General features: G+C 33.6%; 2 protein-coding genes across 6 annotated transcripts in view; both read right to left on the bottom strand.

Annotated features, from left to right (window-relative positions):
• LOC134236438 (ninein-like) overlaps positions 1 to 17561 on the bottom strand; it is a 53713-nt gene that overhangs the window by 13739 nt on the left and 22413 nt on the right. For 2 of the 5 annotated variants that reach the window (XM_062718613.1, XM_062718614.1), the window contains 8 exons: positions 9892 to 9997; positions 6524 to 6693; positions 5852 to 6129; positions 5452 to 5524; positions 2877 to 3019; positions 2577 to 2717; positions 2444 to 2476; positions 174 to 336 (listed from right to left, as the gene is read on the bottom strand). In XM_062718613.1, coding sequence (XP_062574597.1) covers positions 174 to 336; positions 2444 to 2476; positions 2577 to 2717; positions 2877 to 3019; positions 5452 to 5524; positions 5852 to 6129; positions 6524 to 6693; positions 9892 to 9997 — 1107 coding nt within the window. Of the gene's footprint in view, positions 1 to 173; positions 337 to 2443; positions 2477 to 2576; positions 2718 to 2876; positions 3020 to 5451; positions 5525 to 5851; positions 6130 to 6523; positions 6694 to 9891; positions 9998 to 10373; positions 11221 to 17561 lie in introns of those variants that run through there. The other 3 variants (XM_062718615.1, XM_062718616.1, XM_062718617.1) reach the window with 3 other exon arrangements.
• LOC134236439 (galactosylceramide sulfotransferase-like) lies at positions 12273 to 15332 on the bottom strand. The gene has a single exon (XM_062718618.1). The coding sequence runs from the start codon at positions 15212 to 15214 to the stop codon at positions 13931 to 13933; it is 1284 nt and encodes a 427-aa protein (XP_062574602.1). The 5' UTR covers positions 15215 to 15332; the 3' UTR covers positions 12273 to 13930.

Here is a 17561-nt window from a genome sequence, read left to right as displayed (position 1 = left end):
CTCCCTTACCTTCTGAGTAGATATGTGTCTCAGTGAGTTCTCTCCCTTACCTTCTGAGTAGACATGAGTTTTAGTGAGTTCTCTCCCTTACCCTCTGAGCTGACATCAGTCTAAGTGAGTTCTCTCCCTTACCTTCTGAGTAGACATGAGTCTCAGTGAGTTCTCTCCCTTACCTTCTGAGTTGACATCAGCCTGAGTCTCAGCGTCTTTTCCTCCTCTTCAATCCTTTCTTTCTCCGAGTCCAGGCCGTTCTTCAGGGAGCTCATCTGAGCCCTCTCCTGTTCTAACTCAGTCTGTAGGCTTCTTAACTGCTCCTGATACTTCTTCTCTATTGAACTAAATCAAATAAAATGTGAATGTAGAGGGAAAAAAGTTTATATAGACATGTAGGCTTCTATCAAAGAAAAATTTAATTTACTTGACATTAAACTAGAAGATATAATGTATCTTAATTATGATTCAGGATTATACATGGCAGGAGTAGAAATGAAACAGTAATTTCCCAATAATCAGTTCTAAAATGCACATTCAACCATGCATCAAAATTAAAATTCCCCATTTAGTCGAATTTAAAGTTACCAAAGTCCTTACCTTTGTAGCCTTCATCATAAAATAAAGGTGCCACTGTCAGATTAACTGACAATCTTATAGCATCAACACAGACAATTTACAGTATTTAATCCAGCCCTACCCTATAACTTTCCTGAATACTTATAGACAAGGAAAGAACTTATCCATTTTGTGATAAATGCAAATATTGACACTACAATTACATGCTCTGACTATAAGTAGATTTATCTGTACACAGTCACAAACATAAGACACTACTCCAGATTGTTTACTTTTGGCACCGGCTTTGTCAAGATTTTTAATATCTGTAACAGTCTCCCATCATAAAAGAATGGATGTGAAGAAGTGGGTTATTATTTCCGATAATGTCAGATTTAAATTCCACTAAAAGTTAAATTGGAGTTCCACAAAACAAATCCGAAGAGTATCACCCGACTTAAATGGAGAATTAAATGGTCAATTGTACAAAGTAATAGAATTACACTTAATTCTTAAAAATAACAAGGTAAATTCTTTCTTTGAATTGACTGAGTTATTTTGCCATACAGAGTTTGAAAAGATGTTCATTAAGATTATTACAGTTTTGATTAAATGTAAATTGTTACAATTTAATTTTGCTGAGATAAATAAAAAATTTGGCCTTCAAACTGGAACCAAACATGAACATGAGGTCAGTAAATTCTGATCCAATTGATATGCATACATGTACTTCCATCAAGAAGTCAGTGTATGAATAGACAGAAAACCATGATATTTCCAGATATTTCTTTGAGCTCCTTAAAATTCAAAATCAGGAAATGTGATTAAGCTCAGGTCACAGGAATTTTTAAAATAACAATAGGCTACAAAGATTCAAATGTCTCTAACAATTTGTATTCATCCGTGATGTGATATAAAGGAATTTTAAGTTATTTAAGAAGGTGGTAAAATGCAGAATAAAGAAATTAAATGTGTGTTGCTGGGATGCTCAAGGTAACAGTAATTTGACCTAGCTAAAATGAACTTATCAATATGTTTATAAATTTAAAACAAGATGTGTTTGTGAATAATTAATAGCAGCTCATGGTCAATGTTTTTCAAAAGTACATGTAGTTGAACCTCAAAGGTCAAGGTCATGAGGTCCAAATGAATGTTGGTCCCCAAAGAAAGGTCTTGTGACAAGAACATGAAAGCCCTAGCAAATACCGTGAACCATTCAGAAGTTATGGTTGAGGTTTAAGGTTTTCAAAATATGGTAATTAAAAATTAAAGACAAAAGGTCTAAAATATTGGTACTTGATTAAAGGTCTTGTCACACAAAATAGACCTTTGAAGTATGAAAGTCCTAGAACCAACAACTCAAAGTTACAGTAAAAGTTTAAATGGACAGACAGACCAAAAAATATATGTCCCTGAATCTTAAATGATAGAAGCATAAAAAATAAATATTTTCAAGAGGGGCCTGAAGATGGGTATAGGTACCAAAGGCTTGTTGATACATTAAAAGTGGGAATAAAAATGTCAAGCTTTGTTTGAATGATCAAATACACAATTGAACTTCTTCATACCTTTTTGATTTACCAAAATATCCCACAAACTAAATATCTGTATAAATCTATTTACTACAGTACAACTAAATAGATAAGAAAAACAAAAGAAAGGTCTCTAAACCATTTACAAACGCAAAAAAGGAGAAAAATATCAACATAACAAACTGAAACAAATAATACATAAAATTCAGCAAACTGAATTCTATCATATCCAATATTAAACCGTTTCTAAACCTTCCGATATTTTATCAAGGACTTAATAAGTAACGTAAAAGCAACCATCAGTTTTGGCATTTCCCATGCAGGGCCTCTAAATTCTTAAATCTATATCCCTTTGTACTTACTAGTAAGTATCTTTGATTTGAATCAAAATTCTCCTGCATATATGATACACTTTTAGTTATCTTAAATGATGTTTTATGTTTTGTTAAAGATGACATAAATTGATGTTCTGCCTGATTCCTGAGCGTTCCTTACCTGAGTTTTTTCTCGGTGGACTGCTCTATCTGGAGATGTCTCTCGTCCACCTCTTTGGCCAGCAGTGCGTTACGAGAGTTAGCCTCTGTCAGGTCCTGCTTTAGTTTGTCTGTAGCCCACGTCTGCTGCTCCAAGGAGGATCTGATAATAAATAAGGGTTATCTCTCTTTGTCCAGAATACATCGGCTTTATTTTTTTAAAACTATTTGGCTATAATTGACTTCAAATAACAATCACAACGGCCAATAGATATCAATTTTTTTTTATACTTTTATTGATAAAAAAATTAATTTTTCCTACTTGATGTGTATAATCTCCTGTTGATATGAAGCAAAGGCTGCCTGATAAATGGCATTCTCTTCATCAGCTGCCAACATTTCCTGTTCTAGAAGATAGGAGAGATCAAGCAGGCTGATTCTTGTCACTAAATCAAAACCCAGGGCCTGTAAAATAAAATTACCACCACATATAATTGAACTTTGGTATCTCAAATACTGATATTTTGAATACCATAGATAAATCAAAACCATTTGGAAGTTTCAATCACAGTTTTATGTCCTCATAATCTAAGTTTCAGAAGAATGTAACTTTTGCTCTGTCCATCTGTCATTCTCTCTGTCTTTTTGTCTGTCTGTCTGTTTGACCACAAAAATTTTTATGTTGCCCTTAACTTTTGACTGGTTAGAGCTATCAATGGCTTTCATATTTCATAAAATTATTTCTTGTGACAAGACCTTTCTTTGGGTACCTGATCTCTTAACCTTGGAGTTTGGCCTACTTTTGAAAATTTTATTAAACTTTAACCTTGGCCATGAACTTTTGAACAGTTGAAGCTAGGCATTTCATACTTTAAGACCAGTCTTTGGGAACCAATAATTTTGACCCTTTGTTCTTGACATTTGACCCACTTTTTGAAAAAATCTTTCACCTTTACGATAAATTTTGAATGCTTAGAGCTATGGCTTTCATATTATACATGTGCACTTAATGTGACAAGACTTTTCCTTGGTCAGCAACATAATTATGATCCTTGACCTTGAAGTTTTACAAGGTTTAAAGGACCTGGGCAACCAGTTTGAAACATATATATAGTGGCCCATATATGACAAAGTTAAAAGATGGACAGACAAATGGATTGATGAGAAACACCTACCATAATAGGCAATATAAAGTTTACTGAAAACCAGCTAGATGGACAGACAAGAGGCCCATGGGCCACATCGCTCACCTGAGCACTAAGGGTAGGAAAAAGTAGAAAATGGCTTTTTATTGTAAAGTTAAAATCCAAAAGTAGTCCCATGACCAATCATGGATTTGCTATTTTTTAAAGAACTTTCCTATATATATCTTTAAAAACTTTGGTCAGCCATTTTGGCCCCGCCCTACCCCCGGGGGCCATGATTTGAAAAAATTTGAATCTTCACTACTTGAGCATGCTTCCATATAAATATGATGAATTATTCTTGAGAAGAAGATTTTTAAAGAATTTTCCTATATATTTCTATGTAAAAATTTGGTCGGCCATTTTGACCCCGCCCTACCCCCGGGGGTCATGATTTGAACAAACTTGAATCTACACTACCTGAGCATGCTTTCATATAAATATGATGAATTATGGCTTTGTCAATTCTTGAGAAGAAGATTTTTAAAGAATTTTCCTATATATCTTTGGTCGGCCATTTTGGCCCCGCCCTACCCCCGGGGGTCATGATTTGAACAAACTTGAATCTACACTACCTGAACATGCTTCCATATAAATATGATGAATTATGGCTTTGTCATTCTTGAGAAGAAGATTTTTAAAGAATTTTCCTATATATTTCTATGTAAAACTTTGGTCGGCCATTTTGGCCTCGCCCTACCCCCGGGGGTCATGATTTGAACAAACTCGAATCTACACTACCTGAACATGCTTCCATATAAATATGATGAATTATGGCTTTGTCATTCTTGAGAAGAAGATTTTTAAAGAATTTTCCTATATATTTCTATGTAAAACTTTGGTCGGCCATTTTGGCCCCGCCCTATCCCCGGGGGTCATGATTTGAACAAACTTGAATCTACACTACCTGAGTATGCTTCCATATAAATATGATGAATTATGGCTTTGTCATTCAAAGAAGATTTTTAAAGAATTTTCCTATATATTTCTATGTAAAACTTTGGTCGGCCATTTTGGCCCAGCCCTATCCCCGGGGGTCATGATTTGAACAAACTTGAATCTACACTACCTGAACATGCTTCCATATAAATATGATGAATTATGGCTTTGTCATTCTTGAGAAGAAGATTTTTAAAGAATTTTCCTTATATTTCTATGTAAAACTTTGGTCGGCCATTTTGGCCCCGCCCTACCCCCGGGGGTCATGATTTGAACAAACTTGAATCTACACTACCTGAGGATGTTTCCCCATAAGTTTCATCTTTCCTGGCACAGTGGTTCTTGAGAAGAAGATTTTTTAAATATGCCATTAAATTTTCATTAATTCCCAATTATCTCCCCTTGAATGAGGGCGTGGCCCTTTATTTGAACAAACCTGAATCTCCTTCACCCAAGGGTACTTTGTGGCAAGTTTGGTTGAAATTGGCCCAGCGGTTCTTGAGAAGAAGTCGAAAATGTAAAAAGTTTACAGACAGACGGACAGATGGACAGCTAGACGGACGGACAGACGGACGCCGGACAAAATGTGATCAGAAAAGCTCACTTGAGCTTTCAGCTCAGGTGAGCTAAAAACACACACCAAACAAATTTATATAAACTTGTATGATATTGACCAGTTAAGCTTAAAGCATACTTTCTCTCATATAGGCAGCTTAAAAGTTTACAATGATCTAAGTAGGTCAATCCTCTGATTGGTAATTATATTTTACTTACAAGAAGGATATCAGCACCATTTGTGATATTGTATTTTTCCCATAAATCAATTATGCTGTCTGGCATTGCAAATCTACAATAAAAACAAATAGATTTTCAACAAATATAAATATTTTAGCATTATAATTAAATGTGTGATTTACTGTAATTTTTTAGCTTATAAAAAATGCAGACATTTAATGTTGACAAGAACATTAGGCTTGACTTATAGAAAGATATAAATTATACTGCGGTGAAAAGGTCTAAAATTCAAATTAGAAGGAGTGGATATTTATGCAGTGTATTCTAATGAGAATCAATACTAATTTATGTCAACCCTTTGATTGAATATGTATATACGTCATCAAAATTTGAATTTAAATCCACCTTTTACAAACAAAATGACATTAAAAACAAATACCCTGTATGTTCTGTGTCAAGCACCGTGAAGAGTCCTGATGACCCACTGCCACTGATCAAGGATGGGGTGGTCCTCTCCTCTGCCCCTGAGGCCGTGGGACGGAACTTTTTCTGGGCCGAATGAGTTCTGGGTGTGAGGGAGCGGGGCGTGCCAACGCGACTCCTGGACTGACTTGTGGCGCCCCCACTGTTGTGTTGAAAGACGCCCCCCACAAAGTCCTCGAAACTGATGCGTCCATCACTGTCCTGGTCCAGACGGTCAAATAACTGCTGTAGCTCCTGTATATAGACAAAAAATTTTCATGGAATACCCTATAATCCCTATTAACCGCCCCGGGCGTTTAGAAAATTGAAAGGGGGCGGTTAATAGGGATTATACGGTACTTGATAGTTATTCATTCTTCATGCAAGTTTCATTTTGTCTTTTAAAACTTGGTAGTCTTGCCAAAAAAACATTCATGATGTAATTTCACTTTTTTATAGATTTAGCATATCATTTACACAGATAGATAAAAGCATGCATGTAATTTCCCTTTTTTTGTAGTTATTAATTAACATTTCATTTAAACAGATATATCAAATTAAAGATTACGATGACAGCAAAGTAAATTCACAGATCCCAAGGATTTCACCATGAAAAAAAAAATTTTATGTATCAATTAGCATTGCTCACATTTTTGTTCATTTCCATGCCGATATGGTCGCAGACTTGACCCAGCTCCTGAGCGGTGATGTATCCCCCCCGCCCGACATTTAAGGTCTTCCAGATATTGCGTAGGTACTCCTCATGTCCACTTATTTCCTGGGCCTGCTCCAACTCCGACATGTTTAAATTCATCTGTCCTAAAAATTTAAATAGCAACATATAATTTTGATGAAATAAAATTTTCTGTATTTGCTGTATCCTTTAAAAAAAAAAAACATTAAGTTAATTATTTCAGCACATTAGGTGTAAATTCCGGAAGTTCATCCAAACATATTTACATTTTCCAAATAACAGTATTTTTCATATCAGAAACTTCAACCCTCGCCATAAGCTGCCATAGGGGGATCAGTGTTTCACAAACACATCTTGTTTTAAAGTACAGTAGGCTACATGACCTCTTCCACACAAAAAAATTCATCAATTTAAAAATAACTCGAATTAACAAGTAAAAGAAATAAGAATATCTTAGTATACCATTTATTCTTAAAGCTTAGAATCAAAATACTGTAAACCAACTTTTATTCGCGTGCGAGAAATTTTCGCGAGGTTCGCGAGAGCCTCGTCATCGCGAATATTTCTCGCTGCGAACGGGTCCTCAAAGTCTCTTTTCCTATTAAAAACAGTTCCAAAAACGGCGTGATCGCGAAAATTTATCATCGCGAACTAGTTTACTCCCGGTAAATCGCGAAATAAAATCGTCGCGAATAAAAGTTGGTTTACAGTATAGATGCTCAAAGGTGGTCTTATGAATATTTCAACATGTTCTTTCTGTAGCCATTTATCACGTAAATTAGTTTGAAGCATCAAGTAAACAATTCCTACACCTTTACAACTTTTGTAGTTTTTATATCTTGAGAAGATAGATATACATGTGCAATTGATATGCATTTATATAGGAGATATCTATCAACCAGGGTTCGTTTTCCTTTCTTTGGTTATTTGAAAGTGTACACCAGCAATTTATCCATATACAGTAAAACACGGTTATAGCGAAGTCCTGTAATTTAATTCGTTTTATATCCGTATAACGAATTCGTATAACCATATATAGCGAATTCACAATATGCATGTTTTCCTTGAAGTGTTACTATCAAATATGTTAGGGAAGCAAATATTACAAAACATACCTTCGATAACTAAGGTTTTATTATGAATTGAATTTTATATACAAATGCTGAGAGATAATAAAATCAGTTCCATTATTCAAATTTTGAAATTTTTGAAAGTTCGTTATAGATGTAAAATTCATTATATTTAACCTGAACGGGACCCAAAATCCGTTCGCTATATCCGTAAATTCGTTATATTGATAACCGTGATTTGTTAAGAATTTTGCACCAGCAATTTTCGCTATATCCATATGTTTTACAGCTATAAACAACTTCCTATTTCAAAATAAATGTAAAATTTATTCATTATAACTTATAGTATTTTTTAAAATGAATTCTAAAAACATGTCTATGAGTGCTCTGAATTGAAGCTCTTTAAATAAAGTGTTTACCAGTATATCAGCAATAGCTTTTTTTCATAGTATTATTAAGGAGTCAATCCAATTCAGAATAAATCTATATATTTTTCCTATAATACAGATATACTAGTGGATGACAACATGACCGGAACATCTCAAAAGGCTAATTCTTTCTAATTCAGTTCCTAAAATAGATTAATTCCCTTTTTCCCCCCTTGCATTTGTCAATTAAATCCCAATTTTAGTACAGAAATGGAAACTCTCATTAATTAGAATACAGTGGACCTTCAGATATTCGGACGCCAGATATCTGGATACTGAAGTATCCGGACGACTTTTCATCGGAACAAAAATTTTTAATGTTGTTTTGTCTTGTTTAACTGGTAATTCAGGTATACGGACACTTCACATATCCGGACAAATTGACTAGGAACCAAAGCATCAGGATAAATGAGGCTCCACTGTACATATTATAAGAGTAGAATTCATGGATTCAGTAAATGGCCAAAGTAATCAAAAGTTTCTGTATACATTCTTTTTTGGGGGGAGGGGGGTTACTTTTAGCTTTTCAGAGTTTAATAAATTTTCTAATTCAAAGACATTTTAGACCTGGCCACATGTTTGTTGATTTAATGTAGTTAATTGGTTAGCTGTTTTTAAATTCTAAAGTGCTCCCAGGAAAATGCTAATTATTAAGTTAAACTCCAATGAATTTAATACCAGTAGAAGATTTTGGTCTCAAACTTCTATTTCTTTTTCAAAAGTTCCAATTTTCAACAAGATCAACTTTCCCTTTTTCTCTGTCTTTTAGCTCAAGTGTAATACCTTAGTACTGAAACTTAAAAATATGTAAATATTGGAGTTCTCAGACCTTTTTCCTACCATTGCAATTTCTCTTTCATGTTTTACCTTGATTTAATTATTTTTAATGCATATAAGCTTTCATTTGCACTACTATCTTATCTAATCCAACTCAACAATAATACACTGTATGTGCATGCACTTTTAGAAGTGGACCTCCAATTAATTCTAAATTTGACGACTTTGGTGCTGACATCAATAGGCTATAATTCATGAATATAACCACTTCGTAAATGAATAAAATGCCCGGTGCAGACATTTATAACATTAATGCTGCATTATCAAGTCATTGTGTTTAATTTTAAAACATCTATTTATGTATGCATACATTTGTATCTATTATCCATGATTCAATTAATGTTCCTTTAGGGGTGACATCAAAAGTTTTATGTATATAATTAATTCATAGAGATTTTATCCAAATTCCCCTCCTCATCCCCTAGAAGTAAATGAATTTGATGTCTATTTTGACTTAAAGTTGATTTTTAAGAATTAGCATTTATTTAACACTGCAAATATTTTTTTTTCTTTATTAATAAAAAAAAAAATAGAAATACTAATTCATATAACGTAAGAAGCAAAAACAAAATGCACATTTTAGTGCAATTAAGAATGTAGAACATTATCAACCTTATGGGGACTTTACCATTCCCTACCCCAAATTTCCTATTTGTATTTAGAGATTTTTCATCCAACATTGATGTTTTAATCATGCCCCTAATAACAAACAAAATTGTATTACAGCACAGTTAGCCCCCCCCTCCCCAATTAAGATAGCAAGAGGCATTTAAAAAGTGGAAAGGGGTTTGGGGTTCCTCCCTTAATGGGGTGGGGGTGGGGGATACCAGAATAATCGGGGGGATAGCATCATTATAGTCCGGGGAGTTCCAAAGGCCCAAGGTTTTTGAAACCTGTATCAGAAGATACCAATTTCTCAAACAATCAACTCTGTACATGTTCCTACTACAAGCACAGCTTTTATAGATCCTTATTCCCTGTATCTCACCTTCAGCTTCAAACATCTCTTTCTCCACTTCTCCGTCGGATTCTTCTGTCCCTCCCTCTTCTTCCTGTCCCCGGGGTGAAGCTGGCTCCCCCACTTCCTCTTCATCCTACAACACAATAGATTGAATCCCTGTACATCATCAGGAATAAACTCAATAGAACAAATCTCCGTAAATCATCAGGTATAAACACAATAGATAGAATCTCCGTAAATCATCAGGTAACACCTTGGCATTACACAATGTTGACTTTTGTCCCTCTGTCTCACTGTGTTTCATTTCCCATATTGATCAGAATTGCATTCTTCTAAAGATTGTGCCATGTGGCACTACTGTATATTTGATCAGCGTACAGACACAGTGAATAAACGATCAATTCTTGAGTGTTTCATGCTTAATCAACCCACTTTAGAAGTGAAAAAAAAATTTTACATCAAAGGGAAAAAAATTAAAGGAATTAATTTCCTTTGTGTTCAATACTTACATCTGACAATTCGGCCAGATTTAACTGAGCGATGTGAAACTTCTGCTTAATCATGATCCTAAATATCACACACTAAACAGGAACTACCATAATCGTGTCTCCTAACCATGGAAAAAAAGTCACCAAATTCCTTAATATCTTAATCTGAATAGAGCAATATAATGGTCCTACTGGGCAGTTAACTGTATAATGACTATTGAAGAGTTCCACAAGTATGGTAATCAAAAATGTTTATCAACTGAAAACAGGGCCTTTCTTCGTGTCACTTTAATATCTTTAAAAGCCCTCAATAGTATATTCCCAGCTGAAGATATGAATTTTAAACACTTGTAAGGCATTCAGGGTATCAATATATATCGCAGATAGAGCAATACTTTACATATCACTCCCATCAACCCCAGCTTTGAACTTTAAACACAAATAACGATGTATTAGAGTTGAGTTTCTGACGTTGCTGGCATCCAGTAGCAATCAGTATATATTACCACAAATTGTTTGTCGTCTCACACAAAAGAATCCAAGATTTTAAGTACACAACAACTGTATAGTCAACATAACACCAGAATTGGAAATAAATTTCCACTCCTCCTACAAAAGAATTTCTTAGACACCACGTCTAAGACTTCCACTGTAAGAATCGGAGGAAGGACCACAGAATTAAGTCCTAGGAAAATACATCTTGGAGTACATTTGCTTATCTGTTGTTAGTCCTATCAGGAAAAACTGAAAATATTTAAATCTATCTGCCTGATGGTTTTAGAGGCCAGGCGATCGCATACCCCGGTAGTCAATGTTATTTTTTCCCTGACATAACCCACTCAATGTCATATAACAGTCGTTCTGAAAGTGGAAAACTTTAATGGGCCAGGGATTATTAAATTCCCCGGCTTTATAATGACCAATGAACCTTTTAAAATACAAATCTGAGACAGAGAGAGTGCCAATTTCATGTCTAAGAGTTCGTTTAAAACAGCTGCATTAGCAGGCAAATTTAGCAAGTGACATTATACAGCGTTCAAGGTGTATTGATTTGACATATCTTTAAAATGATTTTCTTTTTTACAAATCAATATTTCTCCTTTTATTTGATTCGTAATAAAAGAGCACTGTTTTCAATATTCATGAGATTCAGAGAATCCAAAAAACACATAACTCAGGCAGTCAGTGCTGGTACATGATAGTACTTCAAATCACATGGATCTCCCATTACAGATAATTACAGGAATTAGAATTTTAGAGCTATGTTAAACACTTTAATTGTAAAATTGTGGTAATTATCCCTTCAGAGTTTTGCAACTAGCTATATCATCCACCAATATCAAATGAATTAAGGATATGCACGAAACCAGCATTATAATACTCTTGATTTAAATGTAAATTAATAATTTGTGCACAACTTTTAAGGTAACTGAATAATAAACACACATTTCAATCAGCAAATTTCTCTATATAAGTATTACATTTAGTTGTGTATTCTTTTTAGTGCTTTAAAAATCGGCAGAAAGAAACTTCCACTAATATAAATACAAACCTATATATCAAATTTCTTAGATGAGAACCTAATTTTTCTACTGGGAACTGAATACTTCATCTACTGCATAAGTTATAGATATTTTAGATTGCATGGGTGACAACTTTCTATTAGGAACTGTATTTTAATATTCTCTCAATTTAGAGAATCAATTGTAATGAAGATCAAGCATCTGATCTCTTCTATAGTCAATATCACACACTAAGTTTCCCACATTTATTCTTCAAAACATATCCAACATACATCATAAACATTTCAGTATATTATATACCATACACAGGGTTATTTCTCACTGCATTACTTGTATCGTATCACATTCTATTAACTATTATGCATTTTTTTGTTATTCACAATAACATTTGTCTTTACTGAATTCATTTCGCCCCCTTTTAAAGTTGCATGTCCAAACTCCAGTTAATGGGAAACAAAATCATGAAATTTCCCATATGTAAGTTACAGTCAAACTTGTCATGGCAGTCACCTCTATCCAGCCATCACCTGTCTTATGCGGTCATTTCGTTTCCTCTCAATAAAATTTCCTTATGTAATGTAGTTCTATTAAGGGCTAAGCGGTCACCAGCATAACACATTCAGTGGTCGTTAAATTCTATTTTATTTTCCCCTAACTATAGCAGCCATTTTGTTAAATTACCTTATCACATCTAGAGTCTGCAAAGTACATAATGCAAGTATTGTCAGTATAGGATGACAAGATCATGAAAAATATAATTGGCTTGATTAAAACTATTAAATGATTAAATAATCATATCAATTTAATTTTTGGGGTTTTAAATTACTCAAACAAGGTTGCTCTTAACCAAATTTTTTTAAAAAACTAATTAATCAGCATAAAACAAATATCATTAGACTTTTTTTTATTATTTCACAAATCTGCATGCCCAATTCCATTTGCTATACCTGTAAATTATGGAAATGGAATCCTATTTAAAAGTTTTAATGATGTCCTTTAATGGATAAGATAATCAACTATCTGATACCTCATAATTGTCATTCACAGTTTCGCATTCTCTATTCGCATAGAAGTGTCTGTGTATACACATACCCGTAATAATTAACCCTAATTCAGACCCAGGATCTTGACAATGTCCCCATGTATTCCACAAAGAGATCCTGACTGGTATTGTATAGACAATGTGACTTGATGAAGTGGAGAAATTCTCCCAAGTAAGACTCAATAAGCCTCATTGCTCAGACTTTCTGTAAATCTGATACTTCCTTGATTAACGCAGAGTACATGCAACATACAGTTGTTTTGTTATTATACAGTTTTTTTTCTTCAAAAATGCAGTTCTGATAAAATATAACATTACATTTGATTCACTGCATAAAATTAATCATTTGAAAAATTTTTAGTCTTGTTATAATGTTTAAACAGAAGGATAATTATAATACCCTTTTATATTCGACATATTTTTCTTGGTTTTGTCAATTTCCTTGAACTCAATTTAAATTTTAACTTATCTCAAAAACAACACATCTTGGGACCAAAATTAAAAAAAAAATTTAAACACTTTGACATTTGTTTTTATATTACATGTATTACAATTCTGTATTTGATAAAGCATTGTAAAACAAAGAGCAAACATAAAACTGGAATCAGAAATTTTCTTAAAACAGATGAACCTCTTATCAAAGATAACCTCTATATAAATGTCACTGAATTTTAATAGTCCCTGCAGATGACTGCTAAATACATTAGTGAAACTGTATTTTCACTACCATTCAATGTTCATTGTGGGTGCTTAATACAGGTTTGACTGTAATTTTCACTTTTAATGTTTTGTGGGTGCTAAATACAGGTTTGACTGTAATTTACACTTTTAATGTTTTGTGGGTTCTTAATACAGGTTTGAATGTAATTTACACTTTTAATGTTTTGTGGGTGCTAAATACAGGTTTGACTGTATTTTATTTACAAATATTACATGTACCGGTAGAAAAATCTGCATGTGCAATGCTCTTATAATATGTTTGTAAACATCCTGGATGATACCCCCTCCCAGTTCTATGGTAGAGGAAAAGAACACCCCCTCTTTGGTAACTCCCCATTCTCAGGTTCTTTGGCATACCAGAACATTGATTTATATCCCCCTAGCTCGACTTGGTTATACTGGTCTCTTATATCCTGTAACAGATATCTGGTCATAAAGGAACAGTCCTCACTAGAAATAGTTAGTTCCTCATTAAACTTGGACTCTGGAATAACTAGAAACTGTCCCTTGGAGTTAGCATTGTTTTCAATAAAACAAAACCTTTCTATTAATAGCTGCACTACTTTAAACTGATTGACTTCGTCAAAGAAATCGGAACCCTGTTTCTGAATTTTCATCCAAAAAGATTTGTTAAAATGTTCATAAATAAGAAAATCAATTCTACTGAAATTAAAATAGATTTGGAATTCTTCCTCAGTTGGTACAATGTCATGTAGTTTATGTTTTCCAACATTACTGCTATGATAGAAAATATCCTTAAAAGTCCAACACATTAGACGTCTGAGTAAAATTAATGACTCAGTGAAATAGTCTGCGATCATGACAAGAGAGAACTGGGTATCGAGTTCCTGGATATACTGTATAATTGCAGTGTCATTCAAAGATATATCCTTCCGGCCAGCCGGAAATCCCACAGGCATACCTAAACAGTGTGCCATTAAATTCTGGACTGGAGAGAATCCATTAGGAAAGCAGAACCTCCAGGCTTTCTTCTCCGGTTGTTTATAAATTTCATCGTATTTCTGGATATCCTGAACATACGTACTGAAGTTGACAGGGGGCTCCACGATGTAACCCAGACTAAAGTACGAAAAAGAAGAAGTCAGTCTGCGCCAAGGTTCCCTGATAATCGTTACATATAGGGTATTATTTGGCATCATTTTTGCCATTCTGGTGCGATTATAAATTGCATGCTCCATTAAAATGTTAAAAGGCCTTTTAGATGGTCTATAATCCAGCTCCTCAATTAAGAAAGGCCATCCTAAGTAAATGTTGTTCTTGACTGGAACGACAAAATTTAAGTTTCGCACGAGACCAAATCTCCTGATTATAGTTCCCATGGTCTCTGTTGCACATTTCATGCACTTGATGAAGACAAAATTGGTTTTCTCTGTACAAGTCCACTCTCCAGCCCTGTTCATTCGAATGTCATGCCAGTTCCTATTAGCATTTGCATTTGAACATTCCAGGATCAAATAGGAAACATTTAAAATGTATACTGATGCTGCAAAGAACAGCATGAAAAACACAATGAATTTCAGTCTTTTCTTCCACAGGAGCATTATAATTCCTCCCATTATGTTGTTTTCAACAAAATCTGATCCACATTAAATTTTCCAATTAAGGCTTTGTCATTTTCATAATATTTTAAGACACAGAATATACATTAGTTTTCTAAATATTAATCTAAACCACAATATTATAATAATCTGATTATTCAGTGCAATATACAATAATACTTCACTTTTTCCCTTTAAGGTATATACTGCATAGAATTCCTTTGACACATATCAACAGATTGCTCCTCCCATTAGGAATTGATTTTGCGTTGTTCATTTTATTTTCAAAATAAATTTTCTGGTGACAATAACGTTCCTTGTGTCAACTGAGTATATACCGTAAACAACAGCCTGCCTATTCACATTATCATTTTGCAGTAAATCAAAGCATGCATGTATTCTTTGGAGCGCAACTATTTATACTGTCACAAATTAAATCCATTCGGAAAACTTTGTCATCTCTATATCTCTAAGGTGTCACAGAAGTTTTTTCCCCCATTTTCCTACACAATCTACCATAGGCATCAGCTGAGCACACATTGATCCAGTAATTCTATTGCTCACCATCTAACCACTGATATAAGCCTGACAAAAAGTGTTACGTGAAAATTGGTGTAAAATCTGCGAATAACTCCACTATAAATATTACAGCACCTTCATCTAAGATACATATAACTCCCATCCGTCTGACCCGGATCTTTATTCCGTTTTTATTACGTAGATTTATATTCAGATTTCCAGTGTAGTTGGTCAATCTGTGCTAAGTACCATCCATCTCTGAATATATCAGCTTTAATTTCAAAGGAGCCTTATATGGCAGCATGAAAAAAACATGTATATCATCTCGTACTGGGATAACTGGTATAATTTATTAGCTTTTAAACAGAAAAGGCTGTCATATGTTATAGATTTTGAATTTGTTATGAAATTATTTATGTTTTTAGTATTAAACTTTTCAAATCAATCACTTTTTGAAAGCCTTTGAACTAAAATAATGCATGAGCATATGAGTGTTGTTGTTTTTTCAATCATATGGGAAATTCAATGAAGTTTACTGAGAACTAATTATTAAGGTACATTGATAAGCTGATATTAGGAAGATAATTTAACTTTTGTCTTTTTTTTTTTTTAATTTATCATTTTGATATGTCTTTTTTTTTTTTCTTTATTTTGCTCCCTTTTGTATGTGTGTGTGTGTGATTGGTTCTTTTCGATTCTTAATTTGTATGCTTGTTTGAATCTTACCTTGTTCTTTCGGATTTTTGATACACTGATAAGAGAGATAACTCTTTATATGACAATTAATTGCCTTTATTCCTTTATAAATTTGTCAAATTGTCCAATTTTAACTCATAAGCTTTGCTAAAATGGTTTGCATTTTACTTTTAAAATTCCTTTCACTATTTCACTAGAAAATCAAGTACATGTATTTAAGTAACATTTTATATGAGTGAACAGAAGATTTATGAACCTTAAAAAATTAAATGCAAAGTCTTAATGAATGCTCGCGCTATTTCGATTTTACTATAATCCAAAATTTGTATTTTTAATTTTAAAATAAAAAAATTAAAAGGGTGAATTTACTTTTTTTACTTGAACCATGGACCTAGGCATTAATATATATAGGTCCCAGGTCAGAAGAACATTTATATATCAAATTCATATATTTCATGTTTTCTTTTTTGCAATGCATGACCTTTGACCTGATGAAAATCATGCAGGAATCAAACCTTATGTTTCATGGATCTCCCCTCTAATTTGCATATCTTCATTCACACAATAAACACATTCATCTTAACTGTTATTTTGATGTGAAGTATTTATTAATTGTCACATTCAGGGCTCTGACATTAGTAAGACACTTAAGTCTACAAAAAAAAGGGGGGGGGCGTAGGTATTGATATATCCATTGATAGGCTGGGATTCCTGGCTGCATCCAATTGTTAGGCCAACTTTATAAATTTGTTTGGTTGTCCTCTCTGGACTGACTGGAAATTATTATTTTTTACGCATTCTGTAAAATCAGCATTGATGTTGACATTTTCTTGGGGAAAAAAATTCCATCCACCTACCAACCCAATTTATTTCATCATGAGTCAATTAAGAGAGCTGGGCAAACAAACATTATTCTAAGTTGGACTTAGTGAACTCTTTATTTTTTTTCTTTCCAATGATTTGTATTTCTATACCTTTGAACTGCCTTTGGAATATGAACTATCAATAGAAAAAGAACCTCATCAGTCAGCTGGTTATATGTCTTTCTTTATATATATATATCAAGCATGTCCGACAGGCAAGGCCATGCAGACTAACTTCCACAGTAGCTAACATTTAAATCTCGGTTAAATAAAACCAAGATCAATGA

Source organism: Saccostrea cucullata, unplaced genomic scaffold (genome assembly GCF_032062105.1).
Source record: "Saccostrea cucullata isolate Sc308-1 unplaced genomic scaffold, CSIRO_AGI_Scuc_v1 ctg42, whole genome shotgun sequence".
Classification (NCBI taxonomy): domain Eukaryota; kingdom Metazoa; phylum Mollusca; class Bivalvia; order Ostreida; family Ostreidae; genus Saccostrea; species Saccostrea cuccullata.
The sequence above is the reverse complement of the archived record's forward strand: the minus strand, read 5'-3'. Positions and strand labels throughout refer to the sequence as shown.

Excerpts from the sequence above, each read along its gene's own strand:
- LOC134236439 (XM_062718618.1), bottom strand. The coding sequence starts at position 15,214 with ATGGGAGGAATTATAATGCTCCTGTGGAAGAAAAGACTGAAATTCATT.